Source organism: Podarcis filfolensis, assembly GCF_964270895.1.
Source record: "Podarcis filfolensis genome assembly, chromosome: 9".
Classification (NCBI taxonomy): Eukaryota; Metazoa; Chordata; class Lepidosauria; order Squamata; family Lacertidae; genus Podarcis; species Podarcis filfolensis.
The window spans coordinates 24,665,094-24,689,747 of NC_139610.1; the positions used below are offsets into that span (position 1 = coordinate 24,665,094).

General features: G+C 38.8%; 1 protein-coding gene and 1 long non-coding RNA gene across 2 annotated transcripts in view; one reads left to right on the forward strand and one right to left on the reverse strand.

Annotated features, from left to right (window-relative positions):
* Nucleotides 1-23,544, forward strand: part of CHIC2 (cysteine rich hydrophobic domain 2) — a 31,727-nt gene extending 8,183 nt beyond the window's left edge. The window contains exons 2-6 of the mRNA XM_083630896.1: nucleotides 7,404-7,458; nucleotides 7,609-7,764; nucleotides 12,241-12,297; nucleotides 12,467-12,526; nucleotides 16,699-23,544. Of these exons, the coding sequence (XP_083487022.1) occupies nucleotides 7,404-7,458; nucleotides 7,609-7,764; nucleotides 12,241-12,297; nucleotides 12,467-12,526; nucleotides 16,699-16,749 (379 nt within the window). The 3' untranslated portion in view covers nucleotides 16,750-23,544. The remainder of the gene's footprint in view (nucleotides 1-7,403; nucleotides 7,459-7,608; nucleotides 7,765-12,240; nucleotides 12,298-12,466; nucleotides 12,527-16,698) is intronic.
* On the reverse strand, nucleotides 2,207-16,333 carry LOC310770319. The gene is made up of 3 exons (XR_014552064.1): nucleotides 14,908-16,333; nucleotides 4,644-4,684; nucleotides 2,207-2,349 (listed from the first exon to the last, which is right to left on the reverse strand). It is a non-coding gene; the product is annotated as an uncharacterized lncRNA (long non-coding RNA).
* Nucleotides 23,545-24,654: the final 1,110 nt, after the last annotated feature.

Consider the following 24,654-nt stretch of genomic DNA (forward strand, 5'->3'; position numbering starts at 1 on the left):
AGTTCATTTACCTGACTTTCTTCCCAACACTATCATGCTTGAAATCTTTCTGGAGGAATGTCTTCTGAAGAGACTCAACTTGGTTCCAGTGATCACATGAACGCTATTCATGAGGACTGGTGTTGGCTCAGGAGCCAAATACAGATGGTTTTTCAATACAGAATTCCTTTTGTTAATCTTAGAGGGTTTGCAAGGGTAACCTCCATGGGACTCTTCCAGGCTACATCACCTCTGTCCAGGCAACAGCTTTCAACAGCCTTGTTCCATGCTTTCCTCAAGGGCTTTTGCCTGGCTGGAATGTTTCCTTGAATTGTGCTCATATTTCTTGCTTGCTCAGATGGAAGATAGAGAAAAGTGTGTGGAGTTTGGGTATAGAAACCTCTTATTTTTGTGAAGGTGGAGCATAGCTTGACGTACAAAGGTAAAAGTCACACCTGTTGCTTCAATCACCACAGACATATGACTTTCACCTCTGCTTTGAAAAAACCTGAAATTTTCTTTCTACTAGAAGTGATTCTAGGGTGGTCCAGCGCATAGCCCAAGGGCCACATGTGTCCTTCAAAGCCTTTTTGGGCAGCCCTTGGAAACATTTGACACCCCTACCATTTATTGTGCTGTCTTACCCAAGCTGGGTAAGTGTAATACTGGGCTTTAGGAAGGAGGCATGAGGGCTCTGACAGGGTCTCCCACCTCCTTCCCAAAGCATAGTTAGTGCTTTCCCAGCTTTAGGAAGGAGGTGGGAGGGCTCCAGGACCCTGACAGCGCCTTTTGCCTCCTTTCCAAAGCCCAGTGCCTTGCTTAGCCAGTTTTGGGATGGCAGTGTGAGGGCTGGACTGGGTTGTGTCAAATTTTGGCCTCCCTCCCATTCCTTCTGCATGACAAGGTGGCGTGTGGTTTACGGGTTCCATGTCTAAGTACTCTTGTGGCCCATTTTGTAGTTGGATCCCCCTATTCTAGAGGGTTTTTGTGGGAAGGAGGAGAAATTTGCCCTTAGGGAAGTTTTTAATGACTGATGTTTTTAAATATATTTTTAACCTTCTTTTGGAAGCCGCCCAGAGTGGCTGGGGAAACCTAGCCAGATGGGCGGGGTAGAAATAATAAATTATTATTGTTGTTGTTGTTGTTATTTTTATTCTTATTATAAAATGTAGTAGAGTGGACTCATTTCCTGGAATGTGTGATTATTCTTTTTTACAGAACAACTCTGGTAAAGTTAGTTGTACTAGGGAAATCAATGAGTGAAATCAGCAGGACTTGAATTTTTCACATTAATTTCTATATGACCTAAGTGTAACTAACTTATAAGGCAATATAGGCATGTCTTCTCAGAAGCAAATCCCATTGAGTTCAGTGGGGCTTACTCTCAGTTAGGCAGGTATAGGTTTACAGCCTTATTACAGCTCCCTTCCTGTGGAATGCCCCCCCTCAGATGTCAAGGAGATAAAGAACTACCGTATTTTTCGCCCTATAGGGCGCACCGGCCCATAGGACGCACCTCGTTTTTTGGGGGGGAAATGAATAAAAAAAAATTATTTCCCCCCCAGCCGCCGGGCTGGGGCCGGGGGAACCCCAGAACAGGCTGCTATCCGCAAGCCTTCCGGAGGGTGCCCCGTGCTTTGGGCTTCAGGCTGCTGCCTGCAAGCCTTGCGAGCCCGGTGGCAACTCCCGCCGGGCGCACAAGGCTTGCGGACACCTGCGCCCTCCGGAGGGTGTCCCGTGCTTCGGGCTGCAGGCTGCTGCCCGCAAGCCTTGCGAGCCCGGTGGCAACTCCCACCGGGCGCGCAAGGCTTGCGGATGTCTTCCTGAAGCCTGGAGAGCGAGAGGGGTCGGTGCGCACCGACGCCTCTCTCTCTCCAGGCTTCAGCGAAAGCCTGCATTCGCCCCATAGGACGCACACACATTTCCCCTTCATTTTTGGAGGGGAAAAAGTGTGTCCTGTAGGGCAAAAAATACGGTATGTAACTTTTAGAAGACATCTGAAGGCAGCCCTGTATCGGAAAGTTTTAAATGTTTGATATTTTACTATGTTTTACATATGCTGTAAGCTGCCCAATGTGGCTGGGGAAACCCAGCCACATGGGCGGAGTATAAATAATAAAATTATATTGTTATTGTTGTTGTTATTATTCTGGACCCATCCCCTTATTTTTCTGCCTCAAGGCATGAATAATTCACATGAGGCAATAACTATGAATTCTTGCACTTGTGTGTACTGAGTGATAATAGCTATTAAGGTTTCACCTTGACAAGTTTGTTGTTGAAATGGCAGCACATATAGAAGTGTGGACCTCTCAGTCATGCATCCTTGATTTTCCTTCAAAGGGAACTTTGTGTTGATCCTCTAAGCTGCTGCGGTAGAGAATAAATGTTTTTAAAATAGGGCAGCCTCAGATGCGACACTAGTGGGGTAGCATGTATTGTGTGCTGTCACTGCCCTCAGTTGTAGCATTTTTTAAAGTTGCTGGATAAATGCAACTTGTCTATGCAAGAGAGCTTTGGAATGCTGGACATAATAGAAAAGACCTTGGAGTGAAAAGGAAGGGTACTTTGTGTATGTGAGTGAGCATTCTGCAAGCATAGATACTTCTTGGCTGCTGGCAAATGTGCCTCTTTCTACAAATGGAAATTTGTTAAAGTATGAGAACAGGAAACTTGCTTCTTATCTGTCTTTACTTGTTCTTGTTGGAGTTCTAGCTGTGATGATGGATTGATTTAAATCAGATTTCCTGTCTTGTAAATTGGGCATTTGCTGAATAAATGTGCCTCATTGGTTGCTGTCATAATTAAAACACACTGATATGCAGCTAAGTAATGCTTATATGCAGAATACCTAGGAGCATAAAAGACTTAGTGAAAGAGATACAACTATCAAATTGTTTGGGTTTCTGCATGTCAGGACACTATTCAATACAGTGGTACCCCTGGTTAGGAACTTAATACGTTCCGGAGGTCCGTTCTTAACCTGAAACTGTTCTTAACCTGAGGTATCACTTTAACTAATGGGGCCTCCCGCTGCTGCCGTGCGATTTCTGTTCTCATCCTGAAGCAAAGTTCTTAACCCAAGGTACTACTTCCGGGTTAGTGGAAACTGTAACCTGAAGTGTTTATAACCCAAGGTACCACTGTATCGCTTATTTGAACAAATAGACCATAGAGAGTTAAGTGTGTTGTTTTTTGGCACAAACATACCAAACCTCCTAGAAGCAAAAGTGGTAATTAATTGGGCAAAAGCAGTATTTTTCCATAACATGTAAATAAATTTCCATGCTAATCATAAATTTCATAATTTGCCAAAACAGCAAATGTGATACACGGCCTACTGCATTGTATTTGTAATGATCAGAAATCTCTCATATATATATATATGCATGCGCTTTTTGATAAACTCACACTGAAGGGAAGTATAGATTTTAACTTGTATGTTTTAAATTCAAATTTCATATTGGCCCATATTTTTAAAACCACACTTTTTAAAAAATAGGAAAAAATCAGTTGGTTTTATTCATTCAGCTGGGTAGACTTCTGTTCTAAATTTCAAGAAAGAAAAGTAAACATTCTGTTTTTAAGGCTTTTGTAGTGTTCGGAATGTATTTGGCTTCAGGTTTCTGTGTGTTGTGGAAGTTTTTGATATCCCTGTCAGCGAGAGAGTGAGGCCCAAGTTCCTATGGATAAAGTATACAAAACTTTGAACCTCGCTTCTCCCAGCGTGAAATTGATTTTGGTCCCCAGTACGTCTGGACCACTAGTTATTCCAGTGACTTTAGGGGGGAAATTAGATGTGGTAGGACAACCACAGGACCAATTCCTGAAGTCTTGCACATATTTTAACACTTGTAGAGTACTTATCCCAGTTCCTATGTTCTTATTCTCTGCATGGGAGTTATTAGTGGCTAATTATCAGGCCATCATGGTTCATTATGATTCTTTTTTTATGGTGTAATCTCTTCTCCACAGTTAATTGTGTTCTTGGGAGCAAAAGGTCAGACTTTTTTGACTACTAGAAAGAAAGAGGTCAAGATGAGAGAATAACACATGCCCTAAGAGCTTAAGATATTTCAAATGCAGCCGCTTGACCTTGCAGAGTCACTTATGGTTAAGGATGACATGATTACTTCCAGAGATTCTGCCGAAGTTCCTTGGCTTACACTTTAGATCTTCTGTTCATAAATCTGATTAATAACTAGAATGTGATTGAAGTGTATAGCTTATTTGATGTAACTTTGCATCAGTCAAAAATTCATACACATACAGTAGCTGCCTTTCTTTTCTTTTTTTCCATTTCTTAAAAAAGTGTCCTAAGAATTGGTCCATTTTGTATACTCGTTCAATACTTTCAAAAGTGTCTAAATTATTATGGGAGAGTTCCAGTGGCTCGCTTTCCTCTGTACACCTTTTTGAGGTACACATATACTAAAGAACTTGCAAACTGCTTTCTAACCCAGCTGTAAATTTACACTGTTATGACACTCTGGCTTGGAACCGAGGGTTGCAAGATTCTCAATATACCTGCAAGTTGAGACCCCAGTTTCTTGCCCTTCATTACACTACATATTCCACAGTAGGTCACTTCACAGTTTATGTGGTAGACATGTTTGCACTCTGTGGCACCATGTCTGGCAATAGACACCATTATTTATACTTACCGTAAATACATTGCCAGTCCTTTATTATTTTTTCAAAGTGGCTGCAATAAAATATCAAATATAGCAGTCAACAATAAAAACAATGCAAAGTACAATAACTAAAATACAAATACAGTGGTGCTTCAGGTTACATACGCTTCAGGTTACAGACTCTGCTAACCCAGAAATATTACCTCGGGTTAAGTACTTTGCTTCAGGATGAGAACAGAAATTGTGCTCTGGCGCCGTGGCAGCAGCAGGAGGCACCGTTAGCTAAAGTGGTGCTTCAGGTTAAGAACAGTTTCCAGAACGAATTAAGTACTTAACCTGAGGTACCACTGTATAGTAATAGAAATGGTAAAAAAAGTGGCTCGGTTGCTTAATCAGAACTATAACGGTTTAACTTTCCCCTAAAACTGAAGACAAGTAGTGTTTCTTGGGGAAAAGTGTTGAAAAGACTTTGAATGTTCATGGGAAAGTTGCCACTTAATGTAGTTCCTCAACAGGTAGATCAAATAGGACCTGCAACACAATGCTGCAGTGCATCCTCACCCCCAAGAGTGCTCAGGGTGTCAGCCATAGTTCTGCATTACTAAGCCTTCAAGATACTGTAATCTGTAAGGGGCTTACGTGGGCCAATTCTCTCACTATCACTGTTTCACTCAAATTTGTGTACACATGCATGCACTTTCCTAGTTTTATTTTCTGACGCTTAAAATTCTGGAAGCCATAGCATACCTTCTGGTCTGTTGGTGGTTTTCGTTTTGGATTTTTATTTGTTTTTTGTTTGCTGATGTAGCCCTCTTATTTTGCACTTGCACCAATTTGACTCTTAAGCCCTTTGTCACTGAATCACCCGAGTTTGCTATTGATGTTATGCAGCAGGCCTTGCAGGTGTAGTGTTCCAGACTTTTCAAGGCTTTAAAGGTGGTGGTCTGCACCTTGAATGGAGCTAGAAAATAATTGGCAGTTAGTGCAACTTGGAGTGGTCCAGGGATTCCCTGTTCGAAGCGAAGCCTGTCCATAAAAACCCAGGAGGTAGTGGGCACATATTGGGGAATTTCAGTTGTTTGTAGTTCCCTGGCAGATGCTAGCCATATGCATGCCAAACTAGTTTTTCTTAACAATGTTGCAGTTCCATTCTCACATAGTATGGCGCTGAGAATGGCCATGCATGATTAATCTCATCTTTCCCCCCAGTTTTGTAGAGGACTGCATATTTCTTGAGATTCCCCACGTAGATGTGTTAGGGTTGTGCACAGTGTGCATACATATGTTAAAGGAGACATGTTTGTGCACAGTGATGGGAAATAAACTCATTTAAATTGCAAAAATGGCTCAAAAAGAGCAGGAAAACAACTAGCAGTTCCAGGAGCCTTTGCAACTGTGATCGCATGAGTCTTTGAACTGACCTTTTAAGGCCTGTGGAGAGTTGGACTTTGAGAAAGGAGGTTTGGAGGGAGTGATTGTGGTGGAGTTTAGTGGATTTTTGGTGGCGCTTGGTGAAGTTTAGAAGGTGTTTACAGACTTTTTAGATGGTGTTCCCCATGATACACGATTTCACGTATACTAGCGGTACCCAGAAATGTAACCCCCGTGTAAGTGGGGAGACGCCAATGCAGACAAATCCAACAACAGAAAGATGCAGTCAGCTGAATAATGGGATCGCAAGCTGTTGTCTCTTCTACTTGCCCAATACGGGGTTATTCCTGAATGTCAGAATGCATACGGGTATCCCTTCAGTTGCACTTGCTTTTAGTAGATAAATTTTGTTTTAAATGAATGAGGAAAAGTGTTAAACCCAATCAACAAGCTAAGATGAGGCTGGAAGACTGTGCAGGATAAAAAGTCAATACAGTGGTACCTCGGGTTAAGTACCGTATTTTTCGCTCTATAAGACGCACCAGACCACAAGACGCACCTAGTTTTTGGAGGAGGAAAACAAGAAAAAAAATATTCTGAATCTCAGAAGCCAGAACAGCAAGAGGGATTGCTGCACAGTGAAAGCAGCAATCCCTCTTGCTGTTCTGGCTTCTGGGATAGCTGCGCAGCCTGAATTCGCTCCATAAGACGCACACACATTTCCCCTTACTTTTTAGGAGGGAAAAAGTGAGTCTTATAGAGCAAAAAATACGGTACTTAATTCGTTCCGGAGGTCCGTACTTAACCTGAAACTGTTCTTAACCTGAAGCACCACTTTAGCTAATGGGGCCTCCTGCTGCTGCTGCGCCGCCAGAGCACAATTTCTGTTCTCATCCTGAAGCAAAGTTCTTAACCTGAAGCATTATTTCTGGGTTAGCGGAGTCTGTAACCTGAAGCGTATGTAACCCGAGGTACCACTGTAATGCTGTGGATTGTGTAATAGTTCCATAGCAATTTGGAAACGCACAAGAATCTGTTCATGGTCCCTAAGTTTTGTCCTTTCTTCTGGAATCTTTGCTCTCAGTTTTTTAGCTATATTTATGTCATGCAAATATAGCTTTTTAAAGCATAAGCTACTTTGAGCTGGTAGTGCACTTTCCAAATAGATTATTGACATTTCAGTTAGTCTTGCTTCACAACTTTATGCATCAGTAGTGTTTGGTGTAGCTGTTACAGCACTTGCCACAGTAAATACATAACGTTAAAGGAGACAAAATATATTCCCTCCAACACTTGTGAGCTTATGGTTATGCAATGCAGTTCCCTGACTTTATTTTTCTTACCAAAGCAAATAAAATTACCCTGTAAAGCATGCCATACCATGTAGAGTTAAAGAATATGTTCATTTTCTGTCTGCAGGTTTGGACTGAGCAACAAATTTGAAGCAGAATTTCCTTCGTCCTTAACAGGAAAAGTAAGTATCTGTGGAATGAAATTTATAAGGAGAGTTGACAGAGATTGTAATTTTGTGAGTTTAATGTTGCTTTTAAAACAGCGAAACAGAATTTGTTAATGTAAATCAGACATTAGATTTATCACAATGCTTCATGGTTCTTTCTTGCAGGTTGCACCTGAGGAGTTTAAAGCCAGCATCAGCAGAGTGAATAGCTGTCTTAAGAAGAATCTTCCAGTCAATGTCCGATGGCTGCTTTGTGGCTGCCTTTGTTGCTGCTGTACTTTAGGTTGTAGTATGTGGCCAGTGATTTGCCTCAGTAAAAGAGTAAGTTTGATCATACTCATTGCCACATAACCTCAGCTTCCAAGTTCAAGACTTCTTTTCTCTGTGCCTTATTCTGCTTTACAAATACTTTTTTTTTAATGTTAATTTTGAATGTTAATGTTACTTTCCTGGGCTTGCTTAACACAGTGGTTTCAACTTCTATAGTGGCTGAAGGTACACAGAAAACTAACAGTAGCCACTGTGGAAAATTCAACTGTTAAATATGAATATAAAGATTTTATTTTGTGTTAGTGCGTCTTCATGTAACTGTGGAACTGAGGCAATGGTACTGTAATTTCCAGCAGAGGCTTTTGTTATTTTTTAAAAGTTGCTTAGACATATCGTTGCCCACTTGGATAATCCTAGGATCTGCCATGACTGTAATTTAATTGATTTGAATATTTTATAATTTCCGTAACTTGCCCTGGGATTTATGGTGAAGGGTGGGTAGGAATTCTAACAAGTGAATGAACATGGAAAAGTTTCATATATAACTAGCCACCAAACACAAGCTCTCTAAATTCTGTTGACACCCTGCCACTCAACATTGACATGATGTCCACAGATTTTCCTCATGCACAAACCTGGGATGAAGGCTTTTCATAGTTCCTAGTACAGTGGTACGTTAGTTTACGAACTTAATCCGTTCCGGAAGTCCGTTCTTAAACCACAGCATTCTTAAACCAAGGCATGTTTTCCCATAGCAGCGGGGGACTCAATTTACAAATGGAACACACTCAACAGGAAGCGAAACATGTTCTTATTCCAAGGCAAAGTTCACAAACCAAAACACCTACTTCTGGGTTTACATCATTCTTAATCCAAGTTGTTCATAAACCAAGGTACCACTGTATTTAAATCCTGGCAGCTAGTCTCATCTATATGCAATTACAAAATAAAGCTGGAACAATAAAAAAAAAGTTTTTGGCGCACTCTAAAGTTTCATTACACATTGTTCTTAAAGACTAATGTATTATGTGTTTGAGCTCTTTAGCAATTGAAGTACTTAAGTTAATGCCCACTTTGTGCTTTAGAATGGGTTGCACCAAATCTGAAAATAGTCGTTTTGCATTTACTAGCAGGGGGACATAGGATTTTCATATGATGCAGGTGACTGCTGAAGGAAAAGTGTTACATTTAGGATTACATTCAATCTGGAATTTTAAATGATTTAATTTAAATTTAAATTTTTTAATCTAGCGAGAGAAAAGACTACTTCATTGTTACATTGGGCTTGTTTAGCTTTTTACTCAATAGAAAATAGGTAGAAAAGGCTGCAAATCTGTGCATTCATGCTTAGGAGTTAGTTTCACTGAACTCAGTAAGACTCCTTTAGCAAACATGCATAGGATAAATCCACAAGTGTATCGTGTACAAGTGTATCATATCTCTCTGTAGTTCCTGTATCAAACCCTGTTTGATGCAGCTTACATAAATAATTGTGTATAGTTTCATAACAAGAGTGGTTTTGAACTAAAAAAAAATAAAAATTCATGGTTAACTATGATGTTGAAAGAAGAAACAACCGCCACGTTTAGTTTTTAAATTTTCCTAGTAAACTTTCTTCCACTTAACTTTTGCATCGTTGTTGTTAGCAAATAATGTGCTCTCTAGTATGCCACTGATGGAAAATCTACAGGGTTGTCATCCCCGTCAGCTGGGAAAGTTACTCAAATCAAGAGTCCCTTTTGGGTTTTGAATGTCCTCACCTGCTCCTCACTGTAAATCATTGAGATGTCAAGTGCGGTGATTAATTAAGCTGCACGTGCAAGTCTTTCCCCCCCTTCACCTGTCAAGTAGGGAAAAGGAAGCTTGGTGTCGAGAATTGTGCGACGCTCTTTAATTCACTTTTTCTTCCCCCGGCTGAGAGGTACTTGCTAATGTTTCATTTAAACTTTCATTCACCTTTTGTATGGCTGACGGGGTTGGGTATTGTTGAGTGATTTTATAAATGTTGCAAGCTGTTTGTACATGCGACGACTTACAAATAATAATTTACAAAATTAGTATTTGTAGAGAAAAAAATCTTACATGCTTGAGGTATACAATAGTGTTACCTACACTCAGGCTTTGGCAACAGAGTGTGTTAAAACTGAAATACGAGTGATGCACAATTTGTCTTCTACATGTTACTACTGCTAATAATTTGTTTTAAGCTGCCTAATATGTTTCCTTCAAATTCAGTGCCCTTTCTAACTTCATAGTTAAGTCCTTCATCCCCTCAATAAGAGAAACAATAGTTGAATGTTAAAATTTGTTTCATTAAAAGATGTCTCTTCATAGTGTTGCATTAAGTTTCTGTATTCACTTTCCTTTCTAGGGTGCAAAGTGTTTTAACTCCCCTAGTATTTGGGAAGCTGGTTTCTTTTCTGTCTTTTCTCCTTCCCCTCAGTGCAGGCAGTGAAATTTAAATTGTACAGCAGTCTTAATCTATTATTTAAAAGGTTCTAGCAAGGAAGATTACAAGGTAGCTTCACATTTTTGAATCGGTTTTGCCATTGGTTTAGCAGCGGGTGGGCAGGCAGATGCCTGCTCGGAGTAGAACCTATTGCCATTTTTCACCATTGATAGAGTAGCCTTTCAGAGTCAATGAGCTCTGTCAATGTGAGCTTGTCAAGGCTACAACTTCATAGACCTGAGAGGCGGTTTGAGAGGTCAGCCCTTTTCAGGTTTGCTGTGATGCAAATGAGCTTTAATGCTTAAACAACTATTGGAATTTTTATGTCTGCTCCTTGTTCTTTTTTCTTCACAAAGTCATTGACGAGACATTCAGTGCTTTTTAAATTGGAAGTTGCATTGTGCTAAAGACCTAGTACAGATTTACGGAGGGCTGAAAGCAGTTAGATCATGTTCTTTTCATGGTGCGATTAGAATCAAATCGATTTCCCTACAGCCTTCAGCATTCAGATGGCAATTTTAACAAAGCTTAGGGGGCTAGACAAGGGACAAAACGACTGAACTGAATGTTAATTACACTCTGCAGCCTTATTTTCTTTTGATTTGGAGCTGACTGGCAACTAAATTAACAAAAGTGTGACCATAACTGCTGCCCTATTTTCATTTAAAAGGAGAGCAGACTCTAAAAGGCTATCTTGACAAAGAAACAAGTGAGGTCTGCTGATCATTGTTAGAGGGCAGGCACTGTCTTTAATAAAATAAAATAAAAAGTATTGACCAAAAGGAACAGAACTTTAAAAAACAATGTAATGACTTTGTCCTTGCTATTAAAATGTGTCCCAGGGTTCTTGGGAATCCCTTCTATTTTCGAAATATAATGAAAAGGTAAAAAAAAAAAATCCTAATAATTATTCATGCCTAACAAAGTTGATTCTTTCAAGTAGCTAGAGTTCAGGTTTATGCTCTTGTGATTGTTATAAATGAAAAGAAACCACTATATGTATTTTTTGCCTTTCGTGTATATTCAGTAGGTTTGATGATGAATGCTTTTAAGTAGTTCTTAAAAAAACATGCTTGTTCACTTGCTGCACCAGTGTGCATTTTATAGCACCTCTTGTTTAGCAGTAGTTGAAGTGCAAGATGCTTCTCAGCCCCCCCTTTCCCCCTCCCCAACTTCTCTTTGCCTTGTAAGGAAGCTGCAGCTGTATGAAGTTGAATTTGCCACAAGGCTCAGTGATCCATGCCTCTGCACCTGCAACTCTGGTCTCATCTCAACACCTGGTGTTGTGATTTATCCTCCCTATTCATAAGGACTAGTAAATCCCATTTTACTACTGAGCAGTCGATGATACGGCAGTCAAGTGACCATAAACAGCAGCAGGACGTATTTCTAAATCAGAATACCAACTGCATCTTCAGAGTAGCAGATTTAGTGCAAGGGGATTTAAATAGTTCTCTTAAAGCTGGATAACTTAAATTCAAGGGACTTATCAGTGTGCAGATTTCCAAATATTCTGGAACAATTTGTGCATTAATGAGAAACCGTAGATTAACATTTTAGAGCTCCAGTATGTGAAATTAGTCAACAGCACGGCATTTTGTATGAATTGTAGTTATCATAACGTCTACGCACAGTATGTGGAAACTATCCCATGCTTGATCTGCAGTCTGTTTGTTTCAAGTTACTTGAATTATGAGGTAGTTTGGTTCCATTAACTTCAATGGATTTAAATTGACTCACTTAACAGTGTTAGCGAATAAAGCACTTTTGGGTTTTTAAAAAACCTTTTATTAATGTACAGCTTTGTAGATAAATACATTTTCCAGCCATTTAAATATTTCTTAGTGTTGTTTTTTTATTTGGTCGCTGAAACCATATTTTGAAACACACACCTCTTTATCCTAGCTATAATTAATACCAGAAAATTTGCAGTACGGCAGACCACCCTGTACTGAAGTTGCTGTCCTTTACTACGTTTCTCTTCCACCCCAGCCACCTTTTCCACACAAAGGCAGCTGCAAAACAAACTTTTTTCCAAAGCTGCTCAAGAGTAAAATTCTTTCTCATTTGTCTTCCAGACACGAAGATCGATTGAGAAGTTATTAGAATGGGAAAACAATAGGTTATACCACAAGGTGAGTGCCGCAGGGAGCAGCTTCGTACTGCTGGGGCCTGAATTGCACAGTATGGAAACAGATGCTTTTGTTGAACGCGAAATATGAAAGCTGGACAAATGGACTAGTCTCTGTGCCGGCGATAAAACACAGCTCATTTTTCTTCCCCCTTTTTCTCCCTGTTGTCTAGCTGTGCTTGCATTGGAGGCTAAGCAAAAGGAAATGTGAATCGAATAACATGATGGAATATGTAAGTTAAAGGGCTGTTTTGTGCATTTCTCTATTAAATGATCATTTATTTTGCTTCTGATCTTATTCTTTCCACGATTATTAATCAGCAAAGGTGTCAGGAGCTTAATCGCCTGAGTGGCAAGGATTTTCTACGGTTCACAGATGTATGGTTTCATGCGCAGGGCTGATTTATAAAGTTATGAATGACTTGAAAACAAGGCTTCACTGTGTTCCGGGGAAAAAATAATAAATTAATTGCCAAGATAAAATAGCTTGAACGTGCGTTGATGGGGTGTGAAATTTTCAGATGCTGTATAAAAAGAATAACTGCAACTTTGGTTACGCAGCGAGTTAGTTGTGGACTGTTTTATATAATGCTAATCGAGTCTCAGTGTATGGAAGGAGACCTTTCAACTAAGCTGTTGGAGCTTAGGAAACCTTTAGACTTTGTCGATTTTAACTGCCCCCATACCTCAGCAGTCTTGAAAGTAGCTTGAGCTTTTACTAGCTTCATTCAAATGTTTTAAAAGTCAGGCCTGATAATAAGAGCATGATGTGTCGGTTTTGGCTCTCATTCTCTAGCTCTAAAGATTATACAGAAGATGAGGAGGATTTCTTGAAAGACTTTTCATGGGGTGCATTTGTTTCTGTCCCCCACACCCCACCCAGCAATCAGTCCTTGTAGTTTTTCTTATTTCATTTCACTTTGCTGCTCCTTTAAATTTTTCAGTTGTGTCTATGGAAAGTGGCATGTGATAAGATACTTAACTGCGTTAAAACAAATAAGCCATTGCAAAATATTCTAGTATTATATTTTTTAAAAAAACCACAAGCAGGGGTTAACAATTAAATTAAAAGTAACCCCCAGTGGCATCTAGCTTTAGCTATTTCTAACACATCCATGCCTTTTAATTATATATCTTGTCTATTCTCTAACACAATACATGCATTATAGACAGTATGTTAAAAGATTGATTTAAAACAGTGCTTAAATAGTTAGAAATTATCTTAAAATCATCTTTTCTGTTAGCACTGAAGAAAAGGGGAAGTACTAAGGCCTATATCTAGCCTAAAACATAAAAGACTTCCTAAAATGCCTTTTTTCCAGAGTAGTTCTATTCAACTAACTATTTCTTTTTAACATCTATTATACTTAACATGTTAATTTATTATCATCTATTATAGTGAACATGTTAATTTATGATCATAGACTCATGATAACTTCACAGTAATTGGAGGCAAGAAAGAAAATTTGACACAGGTTTTTGAGGTTGGCCTGTGTAAAGAATTCAGTTTTGTATTTTCATTACTTGAATGCTTCTGGTCTCTTAAAAATTCACTCACATTCGAGGGCCACAGTCCTGAGCACATTTATGTTGTGAATGTGCCTAATTAAAATTAGTGTTTTTCAACAAGGTGTTCAGGCATTGATGAAAGATGTTATTGTAATTTCCCAGCCCAATGTAGAATTGTTTTTAAAAATTAGTTTAAATTCAGGTACCCCTTTAGGCAACATTTATTATTGGTGGAAATGCGATATAGGGCAGTGGTTCCCAATTATCTAAGTACTGTGGACCTCCTGTTTTTCAAAAGCCAAGCCATGGACCTCCTACTTTTGAAGATTTGGATACCTCTATGTTAGTTTTTATGATGTGAATGGGGCCACAGACCCCCTGAATGGGTTACACGTGTGGTTCCCAATGTGGGGCACACGCCCCACAGTGGGGCAGTTTGATTTTTAAGGGGGGCAATTTGAGAATGAGTTATTAACAGTTAATGGCCTTTTAGGCTTCCTAAAGAACTTCCTAAAGAAGTTCACTTTTTGAATAATAAGAATTATATGCCATGGGGGGCATCAAGATTTTCGAGATGCTTAGGTGGGGCATGGCCAGAAAAAAGGTTGGGAACCACTGGGTTACACAGACCACCAGTTGGGAACCACTGTGATAGACCAACAGCACTGTATTTAAACTTTTTACAACTAAACTGCACACTTACTTGGTGAAAAGGGCAATGTGTTGGTTCCAAAACAGAAACTTGCCATTCATGGAAGGGGAACCTTTGGGTCCATGCTATTGTCTTCAGTGGAACATTCCCCCCCTCCCTTATGAAAATAGGCAATATGTAATTGAAGACTACTTCTGGATCAATCTAGGAGGCCTACAGACTTGGGTCACTTTCTGTGTTGTTCATTATAGTACAATAAGTTATTCTCAAATAGAAACGCATGTGCCCTCAGAACCAGCCGAATATTAATCTTTCACAATTCTGCAAAGGGTAGTAAGCATTTGAGTAAAATGAGAGACTTGCTGCTGTATAACATGGTAAGCATCTCAGTGTTGCCACAGTTAGGAAGGTAGATAAATTGGGAAATGGAATAAACAGTTCCTCCTGCCTTACCTGTTTGTTTTCATTGGGGAGATCATCTCTTGTCCTGCTAAAGCGTCATTTTAATTGTTGAAACAATCACATGTGTAACTAGGGGCCAAATGTGGTAGTCCAAAAGACTGAGGGAACATGTTTTAGTAATCTAGCTACTTTTCTACTATTCCCCCAAGACTGTAAACCAAAATTAATTAACTGAATAGGATATAACCTCCCTGCTCTTGCTTGAAACAAAACAATACATGAAGTGATCATTTTCTGTATTCATGGATATACTCGGAACAGTTTTTAAAGTAAGAAATGTTTGTAGGTGAAGACAGTAACCCTTGAATGCCAAAAGAAAAGGGAATGGTGGGGTTGGGGATGAAAATGTTGAACTTGTAAGCTTAACTTAATTTTAACTGAGTTACACAACTGATGTAGTCTTAGTGCTGCTTTTACATTTAACAAAGCTTCCTTTTAAAGGGTCACACTTAAATGGTTGTTAGCTTTTTGAATGCTGCTGTAATTGTTTAGGTGCACAGAAAGTCTTGCTCACTGGCATGTTTCCTTTGAAACTCTTGTAAAAATTATCTTCAGTTTCACAAAATTTTTACCCTGTGGCATTGTGGCTCTGTTAGGCAAGCACAGGCCAAAGTTGCCCTCATTATGCAGGACTAGTTGCCTGTGTCGGTATTTTTGTATTAATAACTGTGTTTATTTTACTTGGCTAAAACCTTATGAACCAAGCAACTGATTCTTTCAGAAATTCATGAATGAGTCTTGTGCATGTATCTGTAAGCCGTCGTGCAAATAGTTAAGACAACTAGTTCTGTGTGCACAAGGAGGGCTTTGAACTTGTGTTTTTTCACACATCAAACCAATCTTTGTGTGCCTCGTCTGTTAGAGGTCCAGAGGGAAGCAACACAAAAACGGGCTTTTTAGGAATGGCTCCCCACTTGTGTCGTGCTCTCCCCAGGGAGGCTCACCCAGTGCCTTCATTTAGGTGCCAGCCAAATACATTCTTCTTCTCCCTTGCCCTTTGGCTTATTAAACCATCTATGTCCTTTTAAACTGTGCTAGGTGGTGGTGGGGTTATTATTTTTGTTTGTTACTATGCTGTGCATTTTTGTATCTTCATATTGTAATTTGCCCCGTGGTCCTCAGATGAAGGGCGGGATAGAAAAGTAATTAATTGATGATGATGATAATTAGTAAAGATAGCAGCATCACAACCTCTTGCAAGAGCAAAAACATTGCACTGTGTGAAAAGGGACCACCCTAGTTCTAGGTGGTTACATGCTACATCTGCAACCCAGCCAGATGGGTGGGGTATTATTATTATTATTATTATTATTATTATTATTATTACTACTACTACTACTACTACTACTACTACGACAGTCATACCTTGGTTGTTGAACACCCTGGAACTTGGATGTTTTGGCTCCTGAACGCCGCAAACCTGGAAGTTTGCAAACGTTCTTTTAGTGGGGCTTCCGTGGCTTTTGATTGGCTGCAGGAGCTTCCTGCAGCCAATCAGAAGCCATGACTTGGTTTTCAGATGTTTTGGTAGTCAAACAGACTTCCAGAACTTATTCCATTTGACTTCAAAGCTACGTCTGTACTACTACTACTACTAGTAGTAGTAGTAGTTGCTGGGAATTGCAAGTGGGTACATGTGCCTCACATAACTGTTTGGATCCCATCCATAGTTTTTCCTTTAGCACAGTAAAAGCTTTAACATTGCTGAGATGTTTAAAAATGGACAGTGCCATTAATTACTCACTAAATGTATGTATTTTTTTCTTTCTCTCTTTTACACAGGTCATTCTTATAGAATTTTTACCAAAGACACCAATTTTCCGACCAGATTAGCATTTGCTTTACTTTAGAGACTTACCCAAGTATATTGTCTTTTTTTCCAATGGTGCCTTGCTTGGTGCTCTCCTGGTGATGATATAGCATTGGTTCTACATAATATTGTGGTTTCTTCATTCTTTTCTTTTGTAACGGCATGTTCAAAGTGCATTTTGTCAAATTTTGCGGAAGTCATTTCACGCAGACGTCAGTGTAATTTATTTCCTGTCCCTTTTCCGTTGTTGATGTATCCTGATTTTTCCAGAGACTTTATATATACATATATCTATGTATGTGTGTGTTTCTCTGTGTGTATATATACATATATAGCTATAAACATAAAACCAAAAATAGCTATAAGTGAGAAGTTATTTTTAACCCCATATAAATTGTGAAAATTGGCAATCACTTTAATCTATGCACTTGCATCTTCTCTGAATCTCTGCATATTTTGCCAGCGACATACTTGTATATATCAGAGTTTTTCCTTCTCCTTTCTGGAACATAAATCAGCCACCTGTGAGGCGACAAGCAGCATTTCTTGATACCCAAACATTGGTTCACCTTTGCGCATTTCTCTATTCCATGAAGAAGTACCATCTACTCTGAAGATGTTCTTCTCAAGAAACTTGAAATTGGATTGCTAGTATTCCACTAGAAGAATTTGTGATAGATTTGCATGTGTTCAGTGGTTAATACTGCTCAGGATCATAAAAATAATTAGTATTTCATGGGGGACTGGTACACACGAAACACTGGTCAATCCTGATGTGAATAAGAGAACTGGGATTGAGGGGGAAGTGGAATTTGTGATCTCCAAACCTGATCCCAATCTCTTAATCCTGGTTCAGAATAGACCAGTTTTTTGTATGTGTGCACCTACTCTGTGTATGTGTGTGTGCGCGCATGTGTGCGTGCGTGTGTGTGCGTGAGAGAGAGAGAGAGAGAAATTATGTATGTACATACTGTGTGGCTAATGCCATGTAACAGCTTTACTGTTTTTATTGTTTACTAGATCTAATAGTACACAAGGATGCAAGCTTGTCAGAAAAATATTTGTTAAATACTTCAGTAGTTTGAGTTTTTAAATGTTGCAGTGTTTGGCTCCAGGTCAGAGAAAGGCAGTCTCAATTCCTATTGAAATTGATGGGTTACGTTAGTTGTGACTAACTTTTGAAATCCCATTAATTTCAGCGGGATTTGAGCACAGTTAAGTTTCTATAATTATTTCAGGTGGAGTCTTTGTATGTAAAACATTTACAACATTGTACCAGAAGCTACAGATGTGTTGATGATTTTTACATCTGTTTATCAGATGTGCAAATCAAAAATTAGTGATTTGGCTGAATAGCTTACTGAATGTACTGGATAAATACTTACTGCATCCCAGCTTTTTTTTCTCTTTTCTATGTTTACATGGTTAGCTTTCTGTTTATTGTTTGCACAAGAAAGCATTAAAAGAAATGGATATGTGATAGTATGCTTTGGTCAGGGCAGTTTTTAGTTTTTTGGCTGTGCATATCTTCATATATTGTGTTAAAGCCTACTTAATACAACTATTTCTGAAAAGCTTGGGGTTGTTTTTTTTTAGCTTAACGTACATGAACTGTAACATATGTTAAGGGCCCATTCTTCATGTAGCAGAGCAATAATGTGAATAGCCAACAAATGCATTCTGCTTACTATTTGTACTATGAAAAGTTTACCCCACTGCAAGGATTCCATTTTCCTTCATTTAAATACAGTTTCACTTTATTGTCATTATACAGATATGTTTATTGTGTATTTTTCAATGCTTGCTGTTCATAGCAGATCTTCATTAGGAGAAGCATCTTTTGTAAAGGAAAGAATTTCCAGGAAAGTATTTCAAATCACCTTTTGTCTGGGCTCTATTTTTGCATATCACAATATACAGTTCTTCCAAAATGTTCTTTTAATCTGGTAATAATTGGGCATGATCTGGCCAAAGTTAGGCATTTCTATATCACATTGATTTCAGCGGGACTCTTTCCCACTGAAAACCATGCAGTTGGCTTTGGCTGGCTCATGTGCACTGCTCTTTGCATACAGTATCTGCCTACTATATGCTTTTTAAAATATAAGGGCTTTAAAAATGCATAGTCTTAAACAAATATCCAAAAATGATCATTTGCTGTCCCATGATCTGCTTTTCCTTGAAGAAAGAATTATAAAGCATTTCCCCTTATCGATGAGCATTCTATTGTATGTGTTAAAACATTTGCATGCTTTGGAAACACCTTCATAATACAGACTTGGGCCATAATCTAACACAGTTTGCTGAAGTTGGTTTATCTGAGGAGGCTTAATTGTGGCTAGATCTGTGTTGGATTGTGGCCTTGATTAAGACGGAAAATCCAATGGTATTGCTCAACTGACCAGAGCCTTTGTAAAAACTGGCTCCTTTCCAGAATTCTGGGGCCTTAGGCTTCTCCATTCACTTTCATAAAGGTAGGAATTCTTCTCCATCTCTTTGCATGTGCTGAGTTTCCATGTCTATCGAAGCAAATGGAGAATCCCTTGCATGTGCAAGAACTCTATCTGCATGTTGGAGTTCCTCTGTGTATGTAAGTTGCTGGTGTGCAGAGACTAGATTTTAGAGTCACTGGTGCATTATTCAGTAGAACTCCTTGTCCTGTTTGTTACTTCATTCAGCAGACTTTTCGTCAAACTAATCTTCCCAAGGGCAGTTGTATACTGCTTGCTTGCAATAGGACTTGTATTTTCTGTTTTCTGTAAAGGGTACATCTTGCATGTAAAGTTAGTTTGGACTAGGTAGACCCCAAGGAGGGAGAGAACCACTTCAATATCTCACTAACCTTCATGTCTAAGTGGGTTGAGACCATCTGCTGGGTGGCTTAACATGCAAAAGAATGACTCACACGGGTGGTCTCCTTGTGCGAGCATCAGAACCTGAAATGAGGGGTCTTGCATGTCATCACGGAGGAGAGGAATTGTGAACATAAATCACATGCAACTTTCCTGGTCACAGATCTCATGGAAGACATCTCATGTTATGCAACTCAGGCAATCCAACCCTGTGGATAAGCGTTACTTACATGAGTCAGCAGGAGGAGATTGCTTCAACCTGCTCTAAATCCACATTTGACCACCCTCTTGGCTTCTTCTGTAACTGCTAATTTGGCAGTCTGTTTGAATGATATGGATTGCTGCTTGTTATTTCTTGTTTTGTATGCATTTCACTTACCATGTTGTTGTTTTTATCTGCTTGGCTTTTTGAAGCGTGGGAGGGGAGGGGAAGTTGGACCCTCCAGCACTTACAAGCACAAAAATGAGTAGTAGCTGAATTCTTCCAGTTTGCATATTTTGATATGTAGCTGCTAATGGGGGGTACTATATGGCTGACTTTTTAAAAAATCAACCATTTTTTATCCCATGTAGTGGTAGCAATATATTTGAAAACATGATAGTGAAAAACGCTACAAAGACACAAACACGGAGGCAAATAAAAAATCCCAATTATTTCCCCTCAATTCCATGTAAAGATATTTCAGAGGCATGTTCAGATTTATTCAAGTGAGAGTGTTGTGGGATGTCATCTAAGGTGGCTGATACCTTTTGTTCATTTTAAAGGAGCAGCTGGGTACATGCCCATAAGTATTCAAACATGGGCATTTCTCCCCAGCTTTGTAACAGTTTTTATGTGTTGCATGATGTCACAGTACAAGTTGCCCCACCTTCATCTGAAGTGTGTTTGGTTCAGAACTGTGGATGACGCAGGAAACTGAAAACAGCCCATCAGGTGCCTCACAGACTTCCTGCTTTTATGGGCAAGTAGCAAAAATTGATATATCAAATCCCTGATAGGTTACTATATGTCTGAGTTGTTCCCCTGCCCTCCAGTAAAGCAAGCATTTTCGTAGTACAGGCTTTAAGAACATGTGCCCTATTATTCATTTCACAGTTACCAGGAGAGCTTAAGGCTACATAGTTAACTAGAGAGCAAGTCCCATTCAACTCAAGAAGACATGCTTCTCTGAGTAACTGGCATAGAATTGCACTGTAAACCTTTTGACAGCAAAAAAACAAAATGAAAGAACCCTCTTGTAAGGATTAAGTAAGAATTAACAGCTCTCTGCCAGTTCAAATAACCTTTTTCCTTCTGTATATGTAGCACTGAAAGATGAAAGTTGCATCAAAATGTATTACTTCTACTTAGGTAAGCAGGAGTTTGAATTCCTCCCTATATTTTGGTTCTTCAGCACATTCATCAGTTACCTATGATTCTGTCCAAAGGGTATGCATTAGAAATTTGGTCAATTGTTCTGTAATATAACACTTCAGTAAAAAAAATGATTTGAGTGCAGTATAAGCACACGGGCAACTATAAATTGCATATTACATTTCAATTGATCTTTGTTTTGTGCCAATTATTCCTGTCAGATGAATGGCCCAATTGAAATATTCAGTGAAAATGTGCTAGTTTGGTTAGAGAATGTAACTTACCTTCAGTAGAGGGAATAACAAAGTGTTTCCTTAATGTTTCTGTGCACTGCATTTTTCACAGTTTGGGTTTCATGTCAGCCAGCTGTAACTGCTAGCATTAAATTTAGAAATAAACATGCTCCAACTGTACCATTTTCCTGAAAATTAAAATCTCAGTCTAGCAGCCTATATAAAACTTCTTAACACAAAACAAAACAAACGTATTGTACAGTATCATCTTTAGAAAGTTGAATATGGGTTTGTATTTAAATAAGCTGCCTGTTTTGATTGAATTGTAGTTTTTTTGTTGAAAATTTAATTCCTGCTTTGTTAACATAGTTAAACATCATGCACTATGTATGTTTCAGTGAAATACATGTTTTTCAGTGTGTGACTTCTGGCTTGACACTCAAGGTTTTTGGAAAACTAACACAGGGCAATTTAGAGTAGGTTATACCAATAGGACAATGCGACAAAGCATGTCATTTTGGTAGTTTGGCAGAGATATTGCAGTGGTATTGTGAGCAGCTAATATTTAGCATGGAGTGACAGGTTTGATATAGGGCCAATTATTTCTAGTCCTTTCCTTCAGTCCTAAAGGCAGCGAGTCTAGATGTTACATAGGTCTAGATGTTACATTTGTCATACAGACCAGCATTCCCATAGTGAATATTTTATCTCCTAGCTATTTTGTTCAGTGCAACTTACTGTACAAATTGAAGCCATCATGCAGTGAGCTCTCCTGACAGCCCTCACTGGTGTGAACTGAATCAGGGAAATTTGCTTCACGAATTCCTGGCTCCTTCAGTGGATTACAATATATGGATAAGAAAATCCCAAGGAGACTGTTCCCATTCGCGGACTCAAGTCACCTTGCATAGCGAGCCCTCAGAGAACCTGCATCCAGAAAGGAGATGAACTTTCCTGTGTCAGCATGGAAAGCTTTTCCATTATGCATACCCAATTTTGCCTTCCCAATCTGCTCCTTTCCCATTCTACACACACAAGGAGATCTTTCAACACTGCATATCGTTCCTCCACTGACACCAGTTTCCGGTGGCATTCGCCTCACTAAAGTTGGATGAGCTGAAACAACCAAGAGTCTTGTAATGAGCTGCTAATGAAAGGCAAAAGTTAGTTACAAGGCTGCTAGGAGCTTGTATACCATCCAAAGGTGAGAAGCTACAAACATTGATAGCAAGGATTAATTAGAATGTTCAATATTTTCCCAGTATACCCTACTGCAAAATGGGTCTGTAATGTTAGATATCCTTCTCAACAGACTAATATTGGAAGTAAGCTAAAGAGAGAATGCCAACAGCCCAGTCACATTGTTTGTTCAGAAGTAAACCCCATGGAATTGTAGACTGCAATCCAGTGTACACTTACTTCTGAGTAAACAAGCAAAGCTTTAGCTGTTAATTACTCATGCATTCCTACATTTCTCTTGATAGCACCTGTTGGCTGTAATACAGAATATACAAATATATATATAGTATTGCAAAGAGCACCTGGTTTCTTTGCGGTAATGATCCAAATGACTCTGTGACTATTTCCATGCATCCAAAGTGTTTCCCAAACAGCAGCTTCCCTCCCTGCTGTAACCCATAGATGGCAAACCATTTTTGAAACAGAGGAAGTTTCGAAACCTGCTTGTCATATAGCATGGTAGTCTGCTGTTCAAAGCGAACTTCTTTAAAAAGAAAATATCTGCAATGAGCATGCCGAAGCCCTTGGGCGTGCTTTAAGTAGTTTTTCTGGATCCTGGCCATGGTTTTTAGCCTTTTCATACCCAGCCAATGGGAGCCCTGTGCACTTTCGGCCTTCTGGATTGTTGTCATTGTGTGTAGCTCAGTTGGTTCTTCTACATGACTGACACATAGGATGCATTTGACTGTATCTTTGGAAATCCTGTTAATCTCATGTAGTATATCAGAAAATAGATATGAAATGACATTGTCTTAATCATAGATAATCTTTCAGTTTGCCAGCATATGAAAACATAGTTAAAAGACCAAGCTAGAGATCATTTAATAAAAGTATCATTTTTTTTCATAAAAAGTGCATCAAATCCAAAATCTGCAGTTAGATGCTACAATTTGGGTATGAAGTGCATAGGTAGACAGGAAAGATGGATGGGTTTTAAAATATATATGTGCATATTTAACTACATTTGTTATGGTTGCTTTAAGTTAATCCATTTAGCCAAATTCCACAATTTTTTTTCCTAAATATCAACCATTTTTCCCCTGACCTGACCCAAATTTAGAATGTATTCCACTTGGAAGTCTCGCTAGAGAATTTCCTAAATTGTATGTTACAAACTAATAAAATTGTGAAGCTATCTTATCAAGACTTGTTTTCTTTTCTAACCTCAATATGGTCATTCTTTTTCATTTATTTGTGGTATACACAATCATTTTGCTTCATTTCACCAGAATGTTTTTAATTATCCCAATCCTTAGAAAGTTTACTCAGAAGTAAATCCCAGTTTTGTAAGACTTGTTTCCTAGTGAGCGTGGTTAGAATTTCAGCTAACTCTCTCTTAGATAGAAAAGAAAAAAACTTGTTTTGAAAACATTGCTAGTAATAAATGCCTAAAAAAGCAAAGGAAATTTAAACTTGGCGGCACAATTAACACTGGACTCTCTTTAAACAAGCAGGTTTAATGCTCATTGATGAGCTTGGCTTCCTATTCTTCAAATACATTTTTCAAAAGATGCTCAAAAATCTCTTTGGAAGTTCAGAGCATGGAATGGTCTGCATTTGATGAAATCCCTTTGCAAAGGAGAGAGAATGGATGTTGCTGAAAACCTTTTAACTTGTTTCTGCAAGTTGGGCTGCTCTTAAAAATCCCAAAGTGTTTTTGTCTAACAAAGTTTGAATTCACTAAGTCAGAAATCAGGAATGATCAGACATTTTGCAAAATTCTGTTTAACAGCAATGCTCTATAAAGATTTATTTCCCCCATTTAATTTTAAAATGTTTTTTTTTCCATATTTCTCACTTGTAAAGGGGCTTTAGAGTATGTCAGTTTCTGTCTTTTCACTTGTGTAGGAGATTGTCAGAAGTATTGTATCCTCAAAGTAAGCTCCAGCTACATATAGAGAATACAACATTAGCAGCAAAACCTCCAGTTAATATTATATCTGTGAATACTTCCTAGCGTGTTCGGTACTATTTTTAAACACATGCTTTTTTTATTACATCCTCAGTATTAACCCTGGGCCATATTGTACAATACCCAAATGTTGCCCAGCACTATAAGCAAGATCTTAAATTTAAACAACATACTCTATCTTTGTGTGATGCTTTCCCCCTTAGGAGTCCTTTTAGTTACTTTCTTTAAAAAAAAAAATCCCTAACAGCCTCTTTTTATGTATAATTAAAAAAACACCCCGGAGCTACTCTGAAGCATGCAGGGTGTTGTAATTTCACTTTGCAAAGAGGTATGATACA